The following is a 21,309-nucleotide window of genomic DNA, read 5'->3' as shown; positions in this document are numbered from 1 at the left end:
GCCGCATAACATGCAGATTTCACCACTTTGATGCCATCCACTGATAGGAAGTGTTAAATATATGCTATTCTATCATCAGGAGTACATATTTCATCTATAAGGGCCTTATATTGTCCGTTTTGCGAATTGCGTCAGAGCTGGAACAAACCTAAGCTCCGCCCATTTTGCTATTGCTCAGAGCTGGCACATCGATTAAACGAGTTAATTAATTTTGAGAGAAATCTAGAAGCAATCTGAAAAATGTTTTGACGCCAAAACATTGCTTTTGCATTGGCCCAGCTCCCCATTAGGGTGTGGAAGGTCTGTGCTAGTCTGTATCGAGCATTGGCCCAGCTCCCCATTAGGGTTTCGAAGGTCTGTGCTAGTCTGTATTGAGCATTGGCCCAGCTCCCCATTAGGGTTTCGAAGGTCTGTGCTAGTCTGTATCGAGCATTGGCCCAGCTCCCCATTAGGGTTTCGAAGGTCTGTGCTAGTCTGTATCGAGCATTGACCCAGCTCCCCATTAGGGTTTCGAAGGTCTGTGCTAGTCTGTATCGAGCATTGACCCAGCTCCCCATTAGGGTTTCAATGGTCTGTGCTAGTCTGTATCGAGCATTGACCCAGCTCCCCATTAGGGTTTGGAAGGTCTGTGCTAGTCTGTATCGAGCATTGACCCAGCTCCCCATTAGGGTTTCAATGGTCTGTGCTAGTCTGTATCGAGCATTGACCCAGCTCCCCATTAGGGTTTGGAAGGTCTGTGCTAGTCTGTATCGAGCATTGGCCCAGCTCCCCATTAGGGTTTGGAAGGTCTGTGCTAGTCTGTATCGAGCATTGACCCAGCTCCCCATTAGGGTTTGGAAGGTCTGTGCTAGTCTGTATCGAGCATTGACCCAGCTCCCCATTAGGGTTTGGAAGGTCTGTGCTAGTCTGTATCGAGCATTGACCCAGCTCCCCATTAGGGTTTGGAAGGTCTGTGCTAGTCTGTATCGAGCATTGACCCAGCTCCCCATTAGGGTTTGGAAGGTCTGTGCTAGTCTGTATCGAGCATTGGCCCAGCTCCCCATTAGGGTTTCAATGGTCTGTGCTAGTCTGTATCGAGCATTGGCCCAGCTCCCCATTAGGGTGTGGAAGGTCTGTGCTAGTCTGTATCGAGCATTGGCCCAGCTCCCCATTAGGGTTTCGATGGTCTGTGCTAGTCTGTATCGAGCATTGGCCCAGCTCCCCATTAGGGTTTCAATGGTCTGTGCTAGTCTGTATCGAGCATTGACCTAGCTCCCCATTAGGGTTTCAATGGTCTGTGCTAGTCTGTATCGAGCATTGGCCCAGCTCCCCATTAGGGTGTGGAAGGTCTGTGCTAGTCTGTATCGAGCATTGGCCCAGCTCCCCATTAGGGTTTCAATGGTCTGTGCTAGTCTGTATCGAGCATTGACCCAGCTCCCCATTAGGGTTTCGATGGTCTGTGCTAGTCTGTATCGAGCATTGGCCCAGCTCCCCATTAGGGTTTCAATGGTCTGTGCTAGTCTGTATCGAGCATTGACCTAGCTCCCCATTAGGGTTTCAATGGTCTGTGCTAGTCTGTATCGAGCATTGACCCAGCTCCCCATTAGGGTTTCGATGGTCTGTGCTAGTCTGTATCGAGCATTGACCCAGCTCCCCATTAGGGTTTCAATGGTCTGTGCTAGTCTGTATCGAGCATTGACCCAGCTCCCCATTAGGGTTTCGATGGTCTGTGCTAGTCTCTATCGAGCATTGACCCAGCTCCCCATTAGGGTTTCGATGGTCTGTGCTAGTCTGTATCGAGCATTGACCCAGCTCCCCATTAGGGTTTCAATGGTCTGTGCTAGTCTGTATCGAGCATTGACCCAGCTCCCCATTAGGGTTTCAATGGTCTGTGCTAGTCTGTATCGAGCATTGACCCAGCTCCCCATTAGGGTTTCGAAGGTCTGTGCTAGTCTGTATCGAGCATTGACCCAGCTCCCCATTAGGGTTTCAATGGTCTGTGCTAGTCTGTATCGAGCATTGACCCAGCTCCCCATTAGGGTTTCAATGGTCTGTGCTAGTCTGTATCGAGCATTGGCCCAGCTCCCCATTAGGGTTTCGAAGGTCTGTGCTAGTCTGTATTGAGCATTGGCCCAGCTCCCCATTAGGGTTTCGAAGGTCTGTGCTAGTCTGTATCGAGCATTGACCCAGCTCCCCATTAGGGTTTCAATGGTCTGTGCTAGTCTGTATCGAGCATTGACCCAGCTCCCCATTAGGGTTTCAATGGTCTGTGCTAGTCTGTATTGAGCATTGGCCCAGCTCCCCATTAGGGTTTCGAAGGTCTGTGCTAGTCTGTATCGAGCATTGGCCCAGCTCCCCATTAGGGTTTCGAAGGTCTGTGCTAGTCTGTATCGAGCATAACCACGAACATGCACACAAATCTCCACTTGTTGACATAAATGTTCAATTATTGCGATATATATTTATTGTAGCATTTAGTTGCGTCATTTGGTAATACCCAATGCATTTGTGAACGTTGCAAACCAAAACGTATAGTGGAACTCTGCCTTAGACACCTACAGTTGTGATCGATCTGAGCCGACTACGAAAAAGTGGCCCCTCAGAGCTGGATCAATACCGCCTCAGAGCTTTTTACGCATGGAACGTCTCCCACACCGTGGTATCAGCGTCTGTTGCAATAGAGATCGGTCTTACTGCGGCGTCCGAGTTGAGACGGAAGTGTCCCATCTATCTGGGTTGATAATCGGGGATTAATGTAGAGCTGTATCCTCTTATTCAGGTTTGAGGCACAAAGTTTACGAGGAAAAACCATTCCTCTCTCAAGGGTGGATTGTCAAATGTCTTCCAGACTCAGCAAATAGATTAGGCAGCCCATGATCACTGTTGAGATTGTAGTTGAAGTTCTATCGGATTTGTTGTTGGTTATGTTGTTGAAGACGTATATGTTCTCGAATTTGAGTTGATGTTGTTGTCGTCTTCGTAGATGAAATCAAGGTTGTTACGTGTCAAATCAATCGTGTTCCACCTACTGTTTATCAGTGTAAAGCTGTTGTAGGTGGTGTTGTTGACATTGTAGTTGTTCTTGGTTTTTGAGTTGTTGTCAGTGTTGTTGTCGTCGTTGTTGTTGTTGTAGTTGTTGCCCAATGTTGTACTGTGTTGTGGTTGTTGTTATTTTTGTTATTGTTGATACAGTTTCGCTGGTTTCTCAACAATGCTGTTGTGGTTGTAGTTGTTGAGGTTGTTGTTGTTGTTGTTGTTGTTGTTATTGTTGATGTAGTTTCGCTGGTTTCTCAACAATGGTGTTGTTATTGTTATTGTTGATGTAGTTTCGCTGGTTTCTCAACAATAGTGTTGTTGTTGTTGTTGTTGTTGTTGTTGTTGTTGTTGTTGTTGTTGTTGTTGTTGTTGTTGTTGTTTCTTTGTTTTTGGGTCCAGCCGATTCATTTTCACAGCCCATTCCTGCTTGAGCCTTGAGTCGGATGGAAACAAATGAAAACTCAAGCCCGAGTCCTTTTTTTGCAACTCCGAACATACGGCAGCAGCACACTCTCTCGGCATGATGTCGGCTCGGCATGATGTCGGGAGTACGCGCGCATATCCACGGCTGCAGCAAAGACGCAGACCGAGCGTCGCTACTTTCGCTTCCTGCCTGCATGTGACGTCACAGCCAACGGCTTGCCGCCGCGGGGATTTTGAAGTCTCGCGTAGCAGACGAATTTGGCCGCTTTTTGAGCATGCTTTTTTTGTAAAATTGGACTGATGCAACACAAAACCTGTGATTTACTGTTTTTGCATCTTTAGATGCTTACCTATATCATTAAATCAACCCCAACTGCTTTAGCTGACCTTAAAAAGAGCCTGTTATGGTCCTTTAAATATAGTCTCGGCGATGACTGTTTATTGTGTTTATTTGTTACGTCAATGCCGACAGCTTGACTAAATGTTTTGATATCGCTTCACGCGACTTGTTATTGTCTCGGGTGCCAGGAGACAGGTTCTGCGTTCACTCTCACTTCCTGTGCTGCACAGTCTGTGTGTAAGTAGAGCGCTTCACGCGACTTGTTATTGTCTCGGGTGCCAGGAGACAGGTTCTGCGTTCACTCTCACTTCCTGTGCTGCACAGTCTGTGTGTAAGTAGAGCGCTTCACGCGACTTGTTATTGTCTCGGGTGCCAGGAGACAGGTTCTGCGTTCACTCTCACTTCCTGTGCTGCACAGTCTGTGTGTAAGTAGAGCGCTTCACGCGACTTGTTATTGTCTCGGGTGCCAGGAGACAGGTTCTGCGTTCACTCTCACTTCCTGTGCTGCACAGTCTGTGTGTAAGTAGAGCGCTTCACGCGACTTGTTATTGTCTCGGGTGCCAGGAGACAGGTTCTGCGTTCACTCTCACTTCCTGTGCTGCACAGTCTGTGTGTAAGTAGAGCGCTTCACGCGACTTGTTATTGTCTCGGGTGCCAGGAGACAGGTTCTGCGTTCACTCTCACTTCCTGTGCTGCACAGTCTGTGTGTAAGTAGAGCGCTTCACGCGACTTGTTATTGTCTCGGGTGCCAGGAGACAGGTTCTGCGTTCACTCTCACTTCCTGTGCTGCACAGTCTGTGTGTAAGTAGAGCGCTTCACGCGACTTGTTATTGTCTCGGGTGCCAGGAGACAGGTTCTGCGTTCACTCTCACTTCCTGTGCTGCACAGTCTGTGTGTAAGTAGAGCGCTTCACGCGACTTGTTATTGTCTCGGGTGCCAGGAGACAGGTTCTGCGTTCACTCTCACTTCCTGTGCTGCACAGTCTGTGTGTAAGTAGAGCGCTTCACGCGACTTGTTATTGTCTCGGGTGCCAGGAGACAGGTTCTGCGTTCACTCTCACTTCCTGTGCTGCACAGTCTGTGTGTAAGTAGAGCGCTTCACGCGACTTGTTATTGTCTCGGGTGCCAGGAGACAGGTTCTGCGTTCACTCTCACTTCCTGTGCTGCACAGTCTGTGTGTAAGTAGAGCGCTTCACGCGACTTGTTATTGTCTCGGGTGCCAGGAGACAGGTTCTGCGTTCACTCTCACTTCCTGTGCTGCACAGTCTGTGTGTAAGTAGAGCGCTTCACGCGACTTGTTATTGTCTCGGGTGCCAGGAGACAGGTTCTGCGTTCACTCTCACTTCCTGTGCTGCACAGTCTGTGTGTAAGTAGAGCGCTTCACGCGACTTGTTATTGTCTCGGGTGCCAGGAGACAGGTTCTGCGTTCACTCTCACTTCCTGTGCTGCACAGTCTGTGTGTAAGTAGAGCGCTTCACGCGACTTGTTATTGTCTCGGGTGCCAGGAGACAGGTTCTGCGTTCACTCTCACTTCCTGTGCTGCACAGTCTGTGTGTAAGTAGAGCGCTTCACGCGACTTGTTATTGTCTCGGGTGCCAGGAGACAGGTTCTGCGTTCACTCTCACTTCCTGTGCTGCACAGTCTGTGTGTAAGTAGAGCGCTTCACGCGACTTGTTATTGTCTCGGGTGCCAGGAGACAGGTTCTGCGTTCACTCTCACTTCCTGTGCTGCACAGTCTGTGTGTAAGTAGAGCGCTTCACGCGACTTGTTATTGTCTCGGGTGCCAGGAGACAGGTTCTGCGTTCACTCTCACTTCCTGTGCTGCACAGTCTGTGTGTAAGTAGAGCGCTTCACGCGACTTGTTATTGTCTCGGGTGCCAGGAGACAGGTTCTGCGTTCACTCTCACTTCCTGTGCTGCACAGTCTGTGTGTAAGTAGAGCGCTTCACGCGACTTGTTATTGTCTCGGGTGCCAGGAGACAGGTTCTGCGTTCACTCTCACTTCCTGTGCTGCACAGTCTGTGTGTAAGTAGAGCGCTTCACGCGACTTGTTATTGTCTCGGGTGCCAGGAGACAGGTTCTGCGTTCACTCTCACTTCCTGTGCTGCACAGTCTGTGTGTAAGTAGAGCGCTTCACGCGACTTGTTATTGTCTCGGGTGCCAGGAGACAGGTTCTGCGTTCACTCTCACTTCCTGTGCTGCACAGTCTGTGTGTAAGTAGAGCGCTTCACGCGACTTGTTATTGTCTCGGGTGCCAGGAGACAGGTTCTGCGTTCACTCTCACTTCCTGTGCTGCACAGTCTGTGTGTAAGTAGAGCGCTTCACGCGACTTGTTATTGTCTCGGGTGCCAGGAGACAGGTTCTGCGTTCACTCTCACTTCCTGTGCTGCACAGTCTGTGTGTAAGTAGAGCGCTTCACGCGACTTGTTATTGTCTCGGGTGCCAGGAGACAGGTTCTGCGTTCACTCTCACTTCCTGTGCTGCACAGTCTGTGTGTAAGTAGAGCGCTTCACGCGACTTGTTATTGTCTCGGGTGCCAGGAGACAGGTTCTGCGTTCACTCTCACTTCCTGTGCTGCACAGTCTGTGTGTAAGTAGAGCGCTTCACGCGACTTGTTATTGTCTCGGGTGCCAGGAGACAGGTTCTGCGTTCACTCTCACTTCCTGTGCTGCACAGTCTGTGTGTAAGTAGAGCGCTTCACGCGACTTGTTATTGTCTCGGGTGCCAGGAGACAGGTTCTGCGTTCACTCTCACTTCCTGTGCTGCACAGTCTGTGTGTAAGTAGAGCGCTTCACGCGACTTGTTATTGTCTCGGGTGCCAGGAGACAGGTTCTGCGTTCACTCTCACTTCCTGTGCTGCACAGTCTGTGTGTAAGTAGAGCGCTTCACGCGACTTGTTATTGTCTCGGGTGCCAGGAGACAGGTTCTGCGTTCACTCTCACTTCCTGTGCTGCACAGTCTGTGTGTAAGTAGAGCGCTTCACGCGACTTGTTATTGTCTCGGGTGCCAGGAGACAGGTTCTGCGTTCACTCTCACTTCCTGTGCTGCACAGTCTGTGTGTAAGTAGAGCGCTTCACGCGACTTGTTATTGTCTCGGGTGCCAGGAGACAGGTTCTGCGTTCACTCTCACTTCCTGTGCTGCACAGTCTGTGTGTAAGTAGAGCGCTTCACGCGACTTGTTATTGTCTCGGGTGCCAGGAGACAGGTTCTGCGTTCACTCTCACTTCCTGTGCTGCACAGTCTGTGTGTAAGTAGAGCGCTTCACGCGACTTGTTATTGTCTCGGGTGCCAGGAGACAGGTTCTGCGTTCACTCTCACTTCCTGTGCTGCACAGTCTGTGTGTAAGTAGAGCGCTTCACGCGACTTGTTATTGTCTCGGGTGCCAGGAGACAGGTTCTGCGTTCACTCTCACTTCCTGTGCTGCACAGTCTGTGTGTAAGTAGAGCGCTTCACGCGACTTGTTATTGTCTCGGGTGCCAGGAGACAGGTTCTGCGTTCACTCTCACTTCCTGTGCTGCACAGTCTGTGTGTAAGTAGAGCGCTTCACGCGACTTGTTATTGTCTCGGGTGCCAGGAGACAGGTTCTGCGTTCACTCTCACTTCCTGTGCTGCACAGTCTGTGTGTAAGTAGAGCGCTTCACGCGACTTGTTATTGTCTCGGGTGCCAGGAGACAGGTTCTGCGTTCACTCTCACTTCCTGTGCTGCACAGTCTGTGTGTAAGTAGAGCGCTTCACGCGACTTGTTATTGTCTCGGGTGCCAGGAGACAGGTTCTGCGTTCACTCTCACTTCCTGTGCTGCACAGTCTGTGTGTAAGTAGAGCGCTTCACGCGACTTGTTATTGTCTCGGGTGCCAGGAGACAGGTTCTGCGTTCACTCTCACTTCCTGTGCTGCACAGTCTGTGTGTAAGTAGAGCGCTTCACGCGACTTGTTATTGTCTCGGGTGCCAGGAGACAGGTTCTGCGTTCACTCTCACTTCCTGTGCTGCACAGTCTGTGTGTAAGTAGAGCGCTTCACGCGACTTGTTATTGTCTCGGGTGCCAGGAGACAGGTTCTGCGTTCACTCTCACTTCCTGTGCTGCACAGTCTGTGTGTAAGTAGAGCGCTTCACGCGACTTGTTATTGTCTCGGGTGCCAGGAGACAGGTTCTGCGTTCACTCTCACTTCCTGTGCTGCACAGTCTGTGTGTAAGTAGAGCGCTTCACGCGACTTGTTATTGTCTCGGGTGCCAGGAGACAGGTTCTGCGTTCACTCTCACTTCCTGTGCTGCACAGTCTGTGTGTAAGTAGAGCGCTTCACGCGACTTGTTATTGTCTCGGGTGCCAGGAGACAGGTTCTGCGTTCACTCTCACTTCCTGTGCTGCACAGTCTGTGTGTAAGTAGAGCGCTTCACGCGACTTGTTATTGTCTCGGGTGCCAGGAGACAGGTTCTGCGTTCACTCTCACTTCCTGTGCTGCACAGTCTGTGTGTAAGTAGAGCGCTTCACGCGACTTGTTATTGTCTCGGGTGCCAGGAGACAGGTTCTGCGTTCACTCTCACTTCCTGTGCTGCACAGTCTGTGTGTAAGTAGAGCGCTTCACGCGACTTGTTATTGTCTCGGGTGCCAGGAGACAGGTTCTGCGTTCACTCTCACTTCCTGTGCTGCACAGTCTGTGTGTAAGTAGAGCGCTTCACGCGACTTGTTATTGTCTCGGGTGCCAGGAGACAGGTTCTGCGTTCACTCTCACTTCCTGTGCTGCACAGTCTGTGTGTAAGTAGAGCGCTTCACGCGACTTGTTATTGTCTCGGGTGCCAGGAGACAGGTTCTGCGTTCACTCTCACTTCCTGTGCTGCACAGTCTGTGTGTAAGTAGAGCGCTTCACGCGACTTGTTATTGTCTCGGGTGCCAGGAGACAGGTTCTGCGTTCACTCTCACTTCCTGTGCTGCACAGTCTGTGTGTAAGTAGAGCGCTTCACGCGACTTGTTATTGTCTCGGGTGCCAGGAGACAGGTTCTGCGTTCACTCTCACTTCCTGTGCTGCACAGTCTGTGTGTAAGTAGAGCGCTTCACGCGACTTGTTATTGTCTCGGGTGCCAGGAGACAGGTTCTGCGTTCACTCTCACTTCCTGTGCTGCACAGTCTGTGTGTAAGTAGAGCGCTTCACGCGACTTGTTATTGTCTCGGGTGCCAGGAGACAGGTTCTGCGTTCACTCTCACTTCCTGTGCTGCACAGTCTGTGTGTAAGTAGAGCGCTTCACGCGACTTGTTATTGTCTCGGGTGCCAGGAGACAGGTTCTGCGTTCACTCTCACTTCCTGTGCTGCACAGTCTGTGTGTAAGTAGAGCGCTTCACGCGACTTGTTATTGTCTCGGGTGCCAGGAGACAGGTTCTGCGTTCACTCTCACTTCCTGTGCTGCACAGTCTGTGTGTAAGTAGAGCGCTTCACGCGACTTGTTATTGTCTCGGGTGCCAGGAGACAGGTTCTGCGTTCACTCTCACTTCCTGTGCTGCACAGTCTGTGTGTAAGTAGAGCGCTTCACGCGACTTGTTATTGTCTCGGGTGCCAGGAGACAGGTTCTGCGTTCACTCTCACTTCCTGTGCTGCACAGTCTGTGTGTAAGTAGAGCGCTTCACGCGACTTGTTATTGTCTCGGGTGCCAGGAGACAGGTTCTGCGTTCACTCTCACTTCCTGTGCTGCACAGTCTGTGTGTAAGTAGAGCGCTTCACGCGACTTGTTATTGTCTCGGGTGCCAGGAGACAGGTTCTGCGTTCACTCTCACTTCCTGTGCTGCACAGTCTGTGTGTAAGTAGAGCGCTTCACGCGACTTGTTATTGTCTCGGGTGCCAGGAGACAGGTTCTGCGTTCACTCTCACTTCCTGTGCTGCACAGTCTGTGTGTAAGTAGAGCGCTTCACGCGACTTGTTATTGTCTCGGGTGCCAGGAGACAGGTTCTGCGTTCACTCTCACTTCCTGTGCTGCACAGTCTGTGTGTAAGTAGAGCGCTTCACGCGACTTGTTATTGTCTCGGGTGCCAGGAGACAGGTTCTGCGTTCACTCTCACTTCCTGTGCTGCACAGTCTGTGTGTAAGTAGAGCGCTTCACGCGACTTGTTATTGTCTCGGGTGCCAGGAGACAGGTTCTGCGTTCACTCTCACTTCCTGTGCTGCACAGTCTGTGTGTAAGTAGAGCGCTTCACGCGACTTGTTATTGTCTCGGGTGCCAGGAGACAGGTTCTGCGTTCACTCTCACTTCCTGTGCTGCACAGTCTGTGTGTAAGTAGAGCGCTTCACGCGACTTGTTATTGTCTCGGGTGCCAGGAGACAGGTTCTGCGTTCACTCTCACTTCCTGTGCTGCACAGTCTGTGTGTAAGTAGAGCGCTTCACGCGACTTGTTATTGTCTCGGGTGCCAGGAGACAGGTTCTGCGTTCACTCTCACTTCCTGTGCTGCACAGTCTGTGTGTAAGTAGAGCGCTTCACGCGACTTGTTATTGTCTCGGGTGCCAGGAGACAGGTTCTGCGTTCACTCTCACTTCCTGTGCTGCACAGTCTGTGTGTAAGTAGAGCGCTTCACGCGACTTGTTATTGTCTCGGGTGCCAGGAGACAGGTTCTGCGTTCACTCTCACTTCCTGTGCTGCACAGTCTGTGTGTAAGTAGAGCGCTTCACGCGACTTGTTATTGTCTCGGGTGCCAGGAGACAGGTTCTGCGTTCACTCTCACTTCCTGTGCTGCACAGTCTGTGTGTAAGTAGAGCGCTTCACGCGACTTGTTATTGTCTCGGGTGCCAGGAGACAGGTTCTGCGTTCACTCTCACTTCCTGTGCTGCACAGTCTGTGTGTAAGTAGAGCGCTTCACGCGACTTGTTATTGTCTCGGGTGCCAGGAGACAGGTTCTGCGTTCACTCTCACTTCCTGTGCTGCACAGTCTGTGTGTAAGTAGAGCGCTTCACGCGACTTGTTATTGTCTCGGGTGCCAGGAGACAGGTTCTGCGTTCACTCTCACTTCCTGTGCTGCACAGTCTGTGTGTAAGTAGAGCGCTTCACGCGACTTGTTATTGTCTCGGGTGCCAGGAGACAGGTTCTGCGTTCACTCTCACTTCCTGTGCTGCACAGTCTGTGTGTAAGTAGAGCGCTTCACGCGACTTGTTATTGTCTCGGGTGCCAGGAGACAGGTTCTGCGTTCACTCTCACTTCCTGTGCTGCACAGTCTGTGTGTAAGTAGAGCGCTTCACGCGACTTGTTATTGTCTCGGGTGCCAGGAGACAGGTTCTGCGTTCACTCTCACTTCCTGTGCTGCACAGTCTGTGTGTAAGTAGAGCGCTTCACGCGACTTGTTATTGTCTCGGGTGCCAGGAGACAGGTTCTGCGTTCACTCTCACTTCCTGTGCTGCACAGTCTGTGTGTAAGTAGAGCGCTTCACGCGACTTGTTATTGTCTCGGGTGCCAGGAGACAGGTTCTGCGTTCACTCTCACTTCCTGTGCTGCACAGTCTGTGTGTAAGTAGAGCGCTTCACGCGACTTGTTATTGTCTCGGGTGCCAGGAGACAGGTTCTGCGTTCACTCTCACTTCCTGTGCTGCACAGTCTGTGTGTAAGTAGAGCGCTTCACGCGACTTGTTATTGTCTCGGGTGCCAGGAGACAGGTTCTGCGTTCACTCTCACTTCCTGTGCTGCACAGTCTGTGTGTAAGTAGAGCGCTTCACGCGACTTGTTATTGTCTCGGGTGCCAGGAGACAGGTTCTGCGTTCACTCTCACTTCCTGTGCTGCACAGTCTGTGTGTAAGTAGAGCGCTTCACGCGACTTGTTATTGTCTCGGGTGCCAGGAGACAGGTTCTGCGTTCACTCTCACTTCCTGTGCTGCACAGTCTGTGTGTAAGTAGAGCGCTTCACGCGACTTGTTATTGTCTCGGGTGCCAGGAGACAGGTTCTGCGTTCACTCTCACTTCCTGTGCTGCACAGTCTGTGTGTAAGTAGAGCGCTTCACGCGACTTGTTATTGTCTCGGGTGCCAGGAGACAGGTTCTGCGTTCACTCTCACTTCCTGTGCTGCACAGTCTGTGTGTAAGTAGAGCGCTTCACGCGACTTGTTATTGTCTCGGGTGCCAGGAGACAGGTTCTGCGTTCACTCTCACTTCCTGTGCTGCACAGTCTGTGTGTAAGTAGAGCGCTTCACGCGACTTGTTATTGTCTCGGGTGCCAGGAGACAGGTTCTGCGTTCACTCTCACTTCCTGTGCTGCACAGTCTGTGTGTAAGTAGAGCGCTTCACGCGACTTGTTATTGTCTCGGGTGCCAGGAGACAGGTTCTGCGTTCACTCTCACTTCCTGTGCTGCACAGTCTGTGTGTAAGTAGAGCGCTTCACGCGACTTGTTATTGTCTCGGGTGCCAGGAGACAGGTTCTGCGTTCACTCTCACTTCCTGTGCTGCACAGTCTGTGTGTAAGTAGAGCGCTTCACGCGACTTGTTATTGTCTCGGGTGCCAGGAGACAGGTTCTGCGTTCACTCTCACTTCCTGTGCTGCACAGTCTGTGTGTAAGTAGAGCGCTTCACGCGACTTGTTATTGTCTCGGGTGCCAGGAGACAGGTTCTGCGTTCACTCTCACTTCCTGTGCTGCACAGTCTGTGTGTAAGTAGAGCGCTTCACGCGACTTGTTATTGTCTCGGGTGCCAGGAGACAGGTTCTGCGTTCACTCTCACTTCCTGTGCTGCACAGTCTGTGTGTAAGTAGAGCGCTTCACGCGACTTGTTATTGTCTCGGGTGCCAGAAGACAGGTTCTGCGTTCACTCTCACTTCCTGTGCTGCACAGTCTGTGTGTAAGTAGAGCGCTTACTTTCCTTCGTTTCTCAGATAAGAAAGTAAGAGCTAATTATAGATTCAAAACGAGGCGACCAAACGGCTATACAGACTGACGGACAGACAGACAGAAGAACGGGAATTGAAGGTGTCAACAACGTTAAGAGGATTCAACCAGCAGAAAGAATACACGAATAAAGACAAGGAGCAACCTAGTTCGAGCAGGGCCTCAGCAGCTCGGTACGCGGAACGAATTGAGGCCAGGTGAAGCGGCGTGTAGGATGACTGGGTGTCCTTCCGGTTCACGTCCGCCCCTCCCTGCAACACAGCGCAACATTTCATTGGTCAACACAGCGCAACGTTTCATTGGTCAATATCAAGTCTGGACCCCCTCCCTGCAACACAGCGCAACATCTCACTGGTCAGTATCAAGTCTGGACCCCCTCCCTGCAACACAGCGCAACATCTCACTGGTCAGTATCAAGTCTGGACCCCCTCCCTGCAACACAGCGCAACATCTCACTGGTCAACACAGCGCAACATCTCACTGGTCAGTATCAAGTCTGGACCCCCTCCCTGCAACACAGCGCAACATCTCACTGGTCAACACAGCGCAACATCTCACTGGTCAACTCAGCGCAACATCTCACTGGTCAATGTTATAGCCGCACCTCCTCCCTTTCTCACACAAAGTGCAGGAAATGAGCACAGTTGATAACGACTCCTATAACGCTTTAGATGACCTTACATGAAGATGCCGCTACACACAGAGGCTGGGGGGCAAACTTTGGAGGACGTACGAGGAAATGAACACGAAGACAGTTGTCAGCGCTGTCAAGATTTTCCATTTAGCGGACAAGTCCGTCCTTCACAAATGACAAGACAACCCACTGTCCCACCATTCGGCGTGTGGTTCTTGTAATTTGTAGACCCTTGCTAAGAAAATTGAATGTCCCACCTTTCGGCGTGTGGTTGTACTCAGTTGTAGGCCCTTGTAATGAAAATTGAATGTCCCACCATTCGGCGTGTGGTTCTTGTCAGTTGTAGGCCCTTGTAATGAAAATTGAATGTCCCACCATTCGGCGTGTGGTTCTTGTCAGTTGTAGGCCCTTGCAATGAAAATTAAATGTCCCACCATTCGGCGTGTGGTTCTTGTCAGTTGTAGGCCCTTGCTATGAAAATTGAATGTCCCACCATTCGGCGTGTGGTTCTTGTCAGTTGTAGGCCCTTGCTATGAAAATTGAATGTCCCACCATTCGGCGTGTGGTTCTTGTCAGTTGTAGACTCTTGCTATGAAAATTGAATGTCTCACCATTCGGCGTGTGGTTCTTGTCAGTTGTAGGCCCTTGCTAAGAAAATTGAATGTCCCACCATTCGGCGTGTGGTTCTTGTCAGTTATAGGCCCTAGCTATGAAAAGTGCACGTGCAATGCGTTAAAGGCACTCTCCTTACCGTGAAAAGTGTTGGGCTCACTTGGACACATACCAAACACCAACAGCCGTGTTGCTCTCTGTGCACAATAGGAAGTTTACGGTGAATTGATTGATTAAGAGCCACTTGGGGTTTTTTCTCAGAAATTAGTTCATTTCAAAATTTGAACCCACATCAGCAAGCACTCAGGGTTTTGATTTTGTTCTTGGTATATCTCCAAGTGGAGAGGTGGTCTTTGTGACAAATGGATTTGTACATAGTTCAGTCTAAAAACTGTTTAACAAATGTGTACAGATTGGCTTGCCATACTTTTGGTTCCATGAGTGAAGGCATGAGTGTAAATATCACCTGTTAAAATGAGGTGACCTGTTTTTGCAAAGTATATTTTCATTGGCTACTATTGACCAATGAGAGAGGAGATTGCTAACAGGAGGTAGCCATGTTGGATTGTAAAAGGTAGAATATTACTGACAACTGGAGAAGACAGACGTCTATGTTATTGTCTCCACGTCTGGTCGGAATATTGCTCACCAAACATTGAGGTCGAATGTTGCGACTCGTGTTGTGGAAGAATCATGTGTGATTCTATGCTGTGACTATACAGGTATTTATTGAATTGTATTTTGCTCAGTAATATTGACTTGTGAAATGACTGTGAGAGTCATGTTGTAAATTGGGTTGGAAAGCGTGAGCTGTTGTCAGCCATTTTGAAAAAGAATGTTTGTATGTTCTTTTGAAATGAAGTCATTTGTAAATGAGCTGTTGTAAATACTGTAACAGCATAAGCTAGTAGACGGATAAATGAATAGTATTGAGAAAGAATGGAAGTATTATTTTGTGGAGAAGTTTATCTAAGAATTGAGACTTATGGTAGCATAAACTTTTTACACAGCACCCCGGTGGGAGTGAAGGATGCACTCGGCTGCGGGAGAGAGGGAAGAGACTAGGATCCCCCCCTTGGCGCCACGGATCAGTTGATTGCGGGCGCAAGGTTGTATGAGCATCCCCTCCTTGGCGCCACGGATCGGTAGATTGTGGGCGCAAGGTTGTAGCAGCGCAGGAGTTCTGGAACCCGGTGGAACCCCACCCCATATCACCACGAGCTAATTTTTGTCGTGGCGTGATATGGATCCGGTGAATGTACCCGCTGATATGTGAGTAGTCACTGAATGTGTGAATTACCACTGAAGACTACGTACCATGTGAACTGGGCGTAAAGTGATACTGTGTTAACAGGAAACATAATCGACAGAAGGATTGTGTGAGACGAGGACTTCGTCAATCGAGAGACAGTTAGTCTCCTACATGTTATTCAAGCTATTATTCTTCCACGTGAATGCAAGAGATTTGTTGACTGCATGAGAGATAACATATTTGTATTTTTGTGTTGATGTTTTGAATATAAGTTCGAGGGCAAAGGGCAGTAACGTGTTTAAGACTTTGTTGCCTAGTATGAGTGCTGTGTGCGTATGAGAAGGAGTTGATTTGGTAAACAGAGTAGAGCATGCATTTTCTGATATAGTAACAAATACACAGACACTTACACGAAAAACCCTCCGTAACAGTCTTTTCTGACGAAAACAAGAGAACATCAAGGCGCAGCTAACTGTCAAGTAGTGGATCGGTCGATCGGTTGGTTAGCAGGTTGATTCTTCTTGGCTGCTTGATTGCTATATGCTTGTCCGCTAAATGCTTGTCCGCTAATATTCCATTCGTTCTTCTTCTTCTTCTTCTTCTTCTTCTTCTTCTTCTTCTTCTTCTTCTTCTTCTTCTTCTTCTTCTTCTTCTTCGTTCATGGGCTTAGACGCCCACGTTCACTCATGTTTTTAACACGAGTGGAATTTTACGTATCTGACCGTTCGGGAGGAGGCATGCTGGGTATTTTCGTGTTTCTATAACCCACCGAACTCTGACATGGATTACAGGATCTTTTCCGTGCGCACTTGGTCTTGTGCTTGCGTGTACACACGAAGGGGGTTAAGTCACTGGCAGGTCTGCACATAAGTTGAGCTGGGAGATCGGAAAAATCTCCACTCTTAACCCACCAGGCGGCAGCGACCGGGATTCGAACTCACGACCTCCCGATTAGGAGGCCGACGTCTTACCACCACGCCACTGCGCCCGTCCAACTTACGTTCAATACCATGACTCGAACACAGTCGTCATGATCATCGTTAGCAGCGACGTGAAGTGGCGTGGCGCCGCGCAGCGAACTGTGAATCTGGCTCTTGTCTTTCTCCACCAACATCTCCAGGGCACTGCACATACAAGGCAATGACCGTTTTAAATATAGAATCAAACAAGTCGCGTAAGGCGAAAATACAACATTTAGTCAAGCTGTCGAACTCACAGAATGAAACTGAACGCAATGCAATTTTTCAGCAAGACCGTATACTCGTAGCATCGTCAGTCCACCGCTCGTGGCAAAGGCAGTGAAAATGATAAGAAGAGCGGGGAAGTAGTTGCGCTGAGAAGGATAGCACGCTTTTCTGTACCTCTCTTCGTTTTAACTTTCTGAGCGTGTTTTTAATCCAAACATATCATATCTATATGTTTTTGGAATCAGGAACCGACAAGGAATAAGATGAAAGTGTTTTTAAATTGATTTCGAAAATTTAATTTTGATCATAATTTTTATATTTTTAATTTTCAGAGCTTGTTTTTAATCCAAATATAACATATTTATATGTTTTTGGAATCAGAAAATGATGAAGAATAAGATGAACGTAAATTTGAATTGTTTTATAAAAACAATTTTTGTTTAACAATTTTCAGATTTTTAATGACCAAAATCATTAATTAATTTTTAAGCCGCAACGCTGAAATGCAATACCGAAGTCCGGCCTTCGTCAAAGATTGCTTGGCCAAAATTTCAATCAATTTTCTTGAAAAATGAGGGTGTGACAGTGCCGCCTCAACTTTTACAAAAAAGCCGGATATGACGTCATCAAAGGTATTTATCGAAAAAAAGAAAAAAACGTCCTGGGATATCATTCCCAGGAACTCTCGTGTAAAATGTCATAAAGATCGGTCCAGTAGTTTGGTCTGAATCGCTCTACACACACACACGCACAGACACACACTCACACACACATACACCACGACCCTCGTCTCGATTCCCCCTCTATGTTAAAACATTTAGTCAAAACTTGACTAAATGTAAAAACAAGAAAGGTAGGTTGTTGGAACGTTTGTTATTGACAAAACAATACATTCACAAATATATCGACCCAACGGTCTTTTAAGTGCATAGACAAACAATTAATACCGAAAACTTATCTGGCTGATTTTTTCTTTCGCCTGCCACGAAGCCGCAAGCGAATGAATGATTCAATTTTTTTGAATGAATGTTTTTGGATTCGTTTTGAATATAACCTTACCGGATATAAAACCAGCAACGGTAATGTACACTAATCGATATTTAGTCTGACAAACTGCCCCTGTACACTAATCAATATTTAGTCTGACAAACTGCCCCTTATATTTTCAAGCCTACTCGTTTGATTTTACAGATTGGTACTTGAGAGTGACCGATATATGTTTTTTTCATTTTCATTACTTTATTGTCCCATCGCTGGTAAATTCGGGTCGCTTCCTCCCAGTGGAAAGCTAGCAGCAACGGTGTCGCGCTACCCAGGTGTCTGCGTGTTTAGATGTATTCAGCCACCTGCACTTATGACAGATTGACCAAGGTCTTTTACGTGCCATTGTGATGACACGGGGGGTGGGACATGGGTCTGCACATAAAGTTGACCCGTGTCCGTCCCGGGCCGAATTCGAACCTGCGACCTTCCGATCACAAGTCCAGTGCTCTACCAACTGAGATACCGGGCCTCCGCTGGTATTTTGTACGGGTTTGTATGTGAGGAGACCAAAATTAATGAACTCACCAACCTCGCACGTGCTCCTACGGGTGTTGAAAATAGAGAATACTACATGGCTTGCTGTGTCGTACCAGATTTACACTCGTTGCTTTTTCAAATAGTGAACAGCTCGCTTTCGCTCGCAGTTCAATATTTAAAAAAACAACTCGTGTAAATCTGGTACGACACAGCAAGCCATGTAGTATTCTGTTTATCCTACATACTATACTTACGTGTATTTTACTGAAAATGTCTTGCAGTCGAGGCAGCTAAATTGAAGACGCTTGTTTTGGAACCTCGATCTCTTCTAAAGCCTCGTGCAATCTATTACGTCAAAGCAAAGAAACGTCGCTCTGAAAGTGTGGCGTGACGTGTTAGTTCCAAAGATTCATCGAGGGTAATTAGCGAGCGCAATTTTTGTTTCTATAATGACGTTTGTCTCGGTGACTTTGGCATCATAAGCAGTGGAAAAACAGGTCCCTGCCAGACTTGCTTGACATGACCTCATTTACATGATATACACACGTGTGATTTGAACGATTATTATCTCACGGGTGTCTCTCTCACGTATGTAGAATAAGCATGTGTATCATCAACATTACGACACTATATCATATCCTACGGGTGTTGAAGTCATCAACGTTACGACACTATATCATATCCTACGGGTGTTGAAGTCATCAACGTTACGACACTATCATATCCTACGGGTGTTGAAGTCATCAACGTTACGACACTATCATATCCTACGGGTGTTGAAGTCATCAACGTTACGACACTATATCATATCCTACGGGTGTTGAAGTCATCAACGTTACGACACTATATCATATCCTACGGGTGTTGAAGTCATCAACGTTACGACACTATCATATCCTACGGGTGTTGAAGGAGTGTGTATCATTAACATTACGACACTATCTTTAGAATGGTTCCGTGGCTAGCTGACCCACTCAGTTGTGTGGCATACATTCTTCTCCTAATCTGAAGGTGGCCTACACCCATGGCAAGGATAACTTCATCTGAAGTCTACTTCATCTGAAACAGAGCTGACTGTTAACCTCGTCGCTCAATGAGGACATCACGTGGCATGCCAACTCTGAGGCAAACCAAAACGGGTTCAGAATCTGTCTTCTCTAAGACTACTACTAAAGACTAAACATTAGAAAACATTACTGTGATGTTCTGATTACATCATACTACGTCATGGACAAATGTACGCGTCATCGCCCAGCCTCGCTCTGGGCAGACGCCATCTTGGAACTGATGAGTAACGCATGCTTACCTCAGCGTCTCATTAAAACCGTCTTGTTAAAAACACACGAGCTGTGCTTGTTCTTGATTGCATGTTTCACTTGCAACATTATGTGATTACCATCGCCCAAAAAGGATTTACTAGTTTTCCATTACCGAGCATTTCCCTTTGAGCAAGCTAGATGAATCATTCGATAGCCGTTTGCATTCTCTATGGTGAGATCCACGCCCGGAAGACTCAGTAAGCACTCCACGGCGTCATAGCTATGCTTGGAGATAGCCAGGTGCATGGCTGTGTCCTGGAAGTCATCCTGCAAGAGTCAAGGTGTCGACATTTCATCAACAGCACAAGCCACGTATTCAGGATGCTTCGAAAGGAGAAATCCGGGTAGGCGTTGATTTCAATCTCGACATTAAGGTTAGAGTGAAATGAATTTTCATTGTGTCTTTGTGTGTTTGTCTTCCCCTTTCTCTCTCTTTTTCTCTCTTTCGTGTGTTATTTCCTTGTTTTTTTCTGATGTTGTTGTTTTTGGGGTGTTTTGTGTTGTTTTTGTTGTGGTTGTTTGGTTGGTGTTTGCATTGTGTATTTTTTGTTTGGGGGGGGGGGCATAATCTTTGACATCCATAATTTAGCTTTCGTAGACATGGACATGCGTTCACAAACAGATTAATTTTCAACAAATATCTAACCATTTTTGTCAAGTGCCGCAGGTGCAAACAAATATTGATTCCTACAAGATGCCCCCCCCCCCACAAAAAAAACCACACACACACACAGAGGGAACTGACCTGAGCATTGACGTCAACCCCACGATCAACCAACGCCTTGATGACACGTGGCAAGTTCCGCCAGGCTGCCAGGTGCATGTGGGTGTGTCTTTGTTTGTCCAGAATGAAGGGGTCTGCTCCGTGCTCCAAAAGCATAATGACTATATCCTCATCTTTTCTGAAATAGTGCATCAAGTCTGTTCACATACGGTATACACACCACTGCAGTGCAAGCAAGCGTTTTCGCGTTTTGGGAGTTATTACTCACGCTCAAATATCTCTGTCTCTTCTGTTTGGTTCTATACTGCTGTTGCTCGTTTTTGATCGATTCTTAGCACGTGTTATGTTGGTCCCATAGCCCCTTCCTCTGTGGAAACACTAACTCTTATTATTATCATAAATCAGATCATCTCTCTCTCTCTCTCTCTCTCTCTCTCTCTCTCTCTCTCTCTCTCTCTCTCTCTCTCTCTCTCTCTCTCTCCCCTCTCTCTCTTTTTCTGTCTACCCTCTCTCTCTTCCCCTCCCCATAAGAGACTTGGTGTTCCAGCAAACAAAACCTAACCTTTCCAAGGCAGCCCCCATGGGTGACTTCCGCTCAATACGGTGGTTGGGGTCAGCATCACACTCGAGCAGCACCCGCACCACCTCGGGGTGACCCCGGGCACACGCAATCATTAGCGGAGTCAAGTCTGACACCGCACACTCCATCTGCGGGGGACATGTAGAGGCACATGAGTCCAATGTTTTATTTTTCGTACCCAGCAGTCTCATAGAATTAAAATAAATGTGTATGCAAGCGTGCACATTTCTGGGGATAAACGTATGGGGGAAATCGGTGTACACGGTTGGTAATATAAATCATAAAACATGATTGAAAAAAGGGGGAGGGTGGCACACAGACAACCACTCTGAATAAATGCAAATAAGGCAATTGATATTGATGTGACACGAAAAATGCATACTGGTGACTTGGGAAGCACATTGCAATTGTAAAGCCAGGTAATCATAACACTTTAAGACACGGCTTTATTCACAAGCAGGCTTACCATGGATCTGTTTGCTGTACATATCTGTCTGACTGTTTCATGATCTCCAGTTTTAGCGGCAGAGAACAGCAGGCCAGGGTCAGCGGAGAAGAGAAGACTTGGATCATGTGAAACGGTGTACGCATCAGATCGTGACTCTTCACTGAGCACAGCTTGACGTAGCTTGTGGAACAGTGCCGTTGGATCCTCTGCAAAACCAATCAGTCAGTAACACGATCAGGCAGGCAAGCTTTTTGACATACATAAAACGCGATGGACAAACAGTGCCGTTGGATCCTCTGCAAACCGATCAGTCAGTAACACGATTTGACAGGCAAGCTTTTTGACATACATAAAACGCGATGGACAAACAGTGCCGTTGGATCCTCTGCAAACCGATCAGTCAGTAACACGATTAG

The 21,309-nt window shown here is 48.2% G+C and overlaps 1 protein-coding gene across 3 annotated transcripts in view; it reads right to left on the bottom strand.

Annotated features, from left to right (window-relative positions):
- The window catches only part of LOC138977942 (E3 ubiquitin-protein ligase MIB2-like), a 48,516-nt gene that overhangs the window by 13,298 nt on the left and 13,909 nt on the right, over nucleotides 1-21,309 (bottom strand). For 2 of the 3 annotated variants that reach the window (XR_011459527.1, XM_070350549.1), the window contains exons 8-13: nucleotides 20,912-21,099; nucleotides 20,428-20,573; nucleotides 19,887-20,043; nucleotides 19,254-19,408; nucleotides 16,115-16,238; nucleotides 12,762-12,867 (exon numbers count right to left, since the gene is read on the bottom strand). Coding sequence is in view for 1 of the 3 variants with exons in the window: in XM_070350549.1 (XP_070206650.1) it covers nucleotides 12,762-12,867; nucleotides 16,115-16,238; nucleotides 19,254-19,408; nucleotides 19,887-20,043; nucleotides 20,428-20,573; nucleotides 20,912-21,099 (876 nt within the window). In the remaining 2 variants the exon portion in view is untranslated. The remainder of the gene's footprint in view (nucleotides 1-12,761; nucleotides 12,868-16,114; nucleotides 16,239-19,253; nucleotides 19,409-19,886; nucleotides 20,044-20,427; nucleotides 20,574-20,911; nucleotides 21,100-21,309) is intronic. The other variant, XR_011459528.1, reaches the window with a different exon arrangement.

This window comes from Littorina saxatilis, linkage group LG10 (genome assembly GCF_037325665.1).
Source record: "Littorina saxatilis isolate snail1 linkage group LG10, US_GU_Lsax_2.0, whole genome shotgun sequence".
In the NCBI taxonomy this organism is placed as follows: domain Eukaryota; kingdom Metazoa; phylum Mollusca; class Gastropoda; order Littorinimorpha; family Littorinidae; genus Littorina; species Littorina saxatilis.
This window is presented reverse-complemented; position numbering and strand designations above follow the sequence as displayed.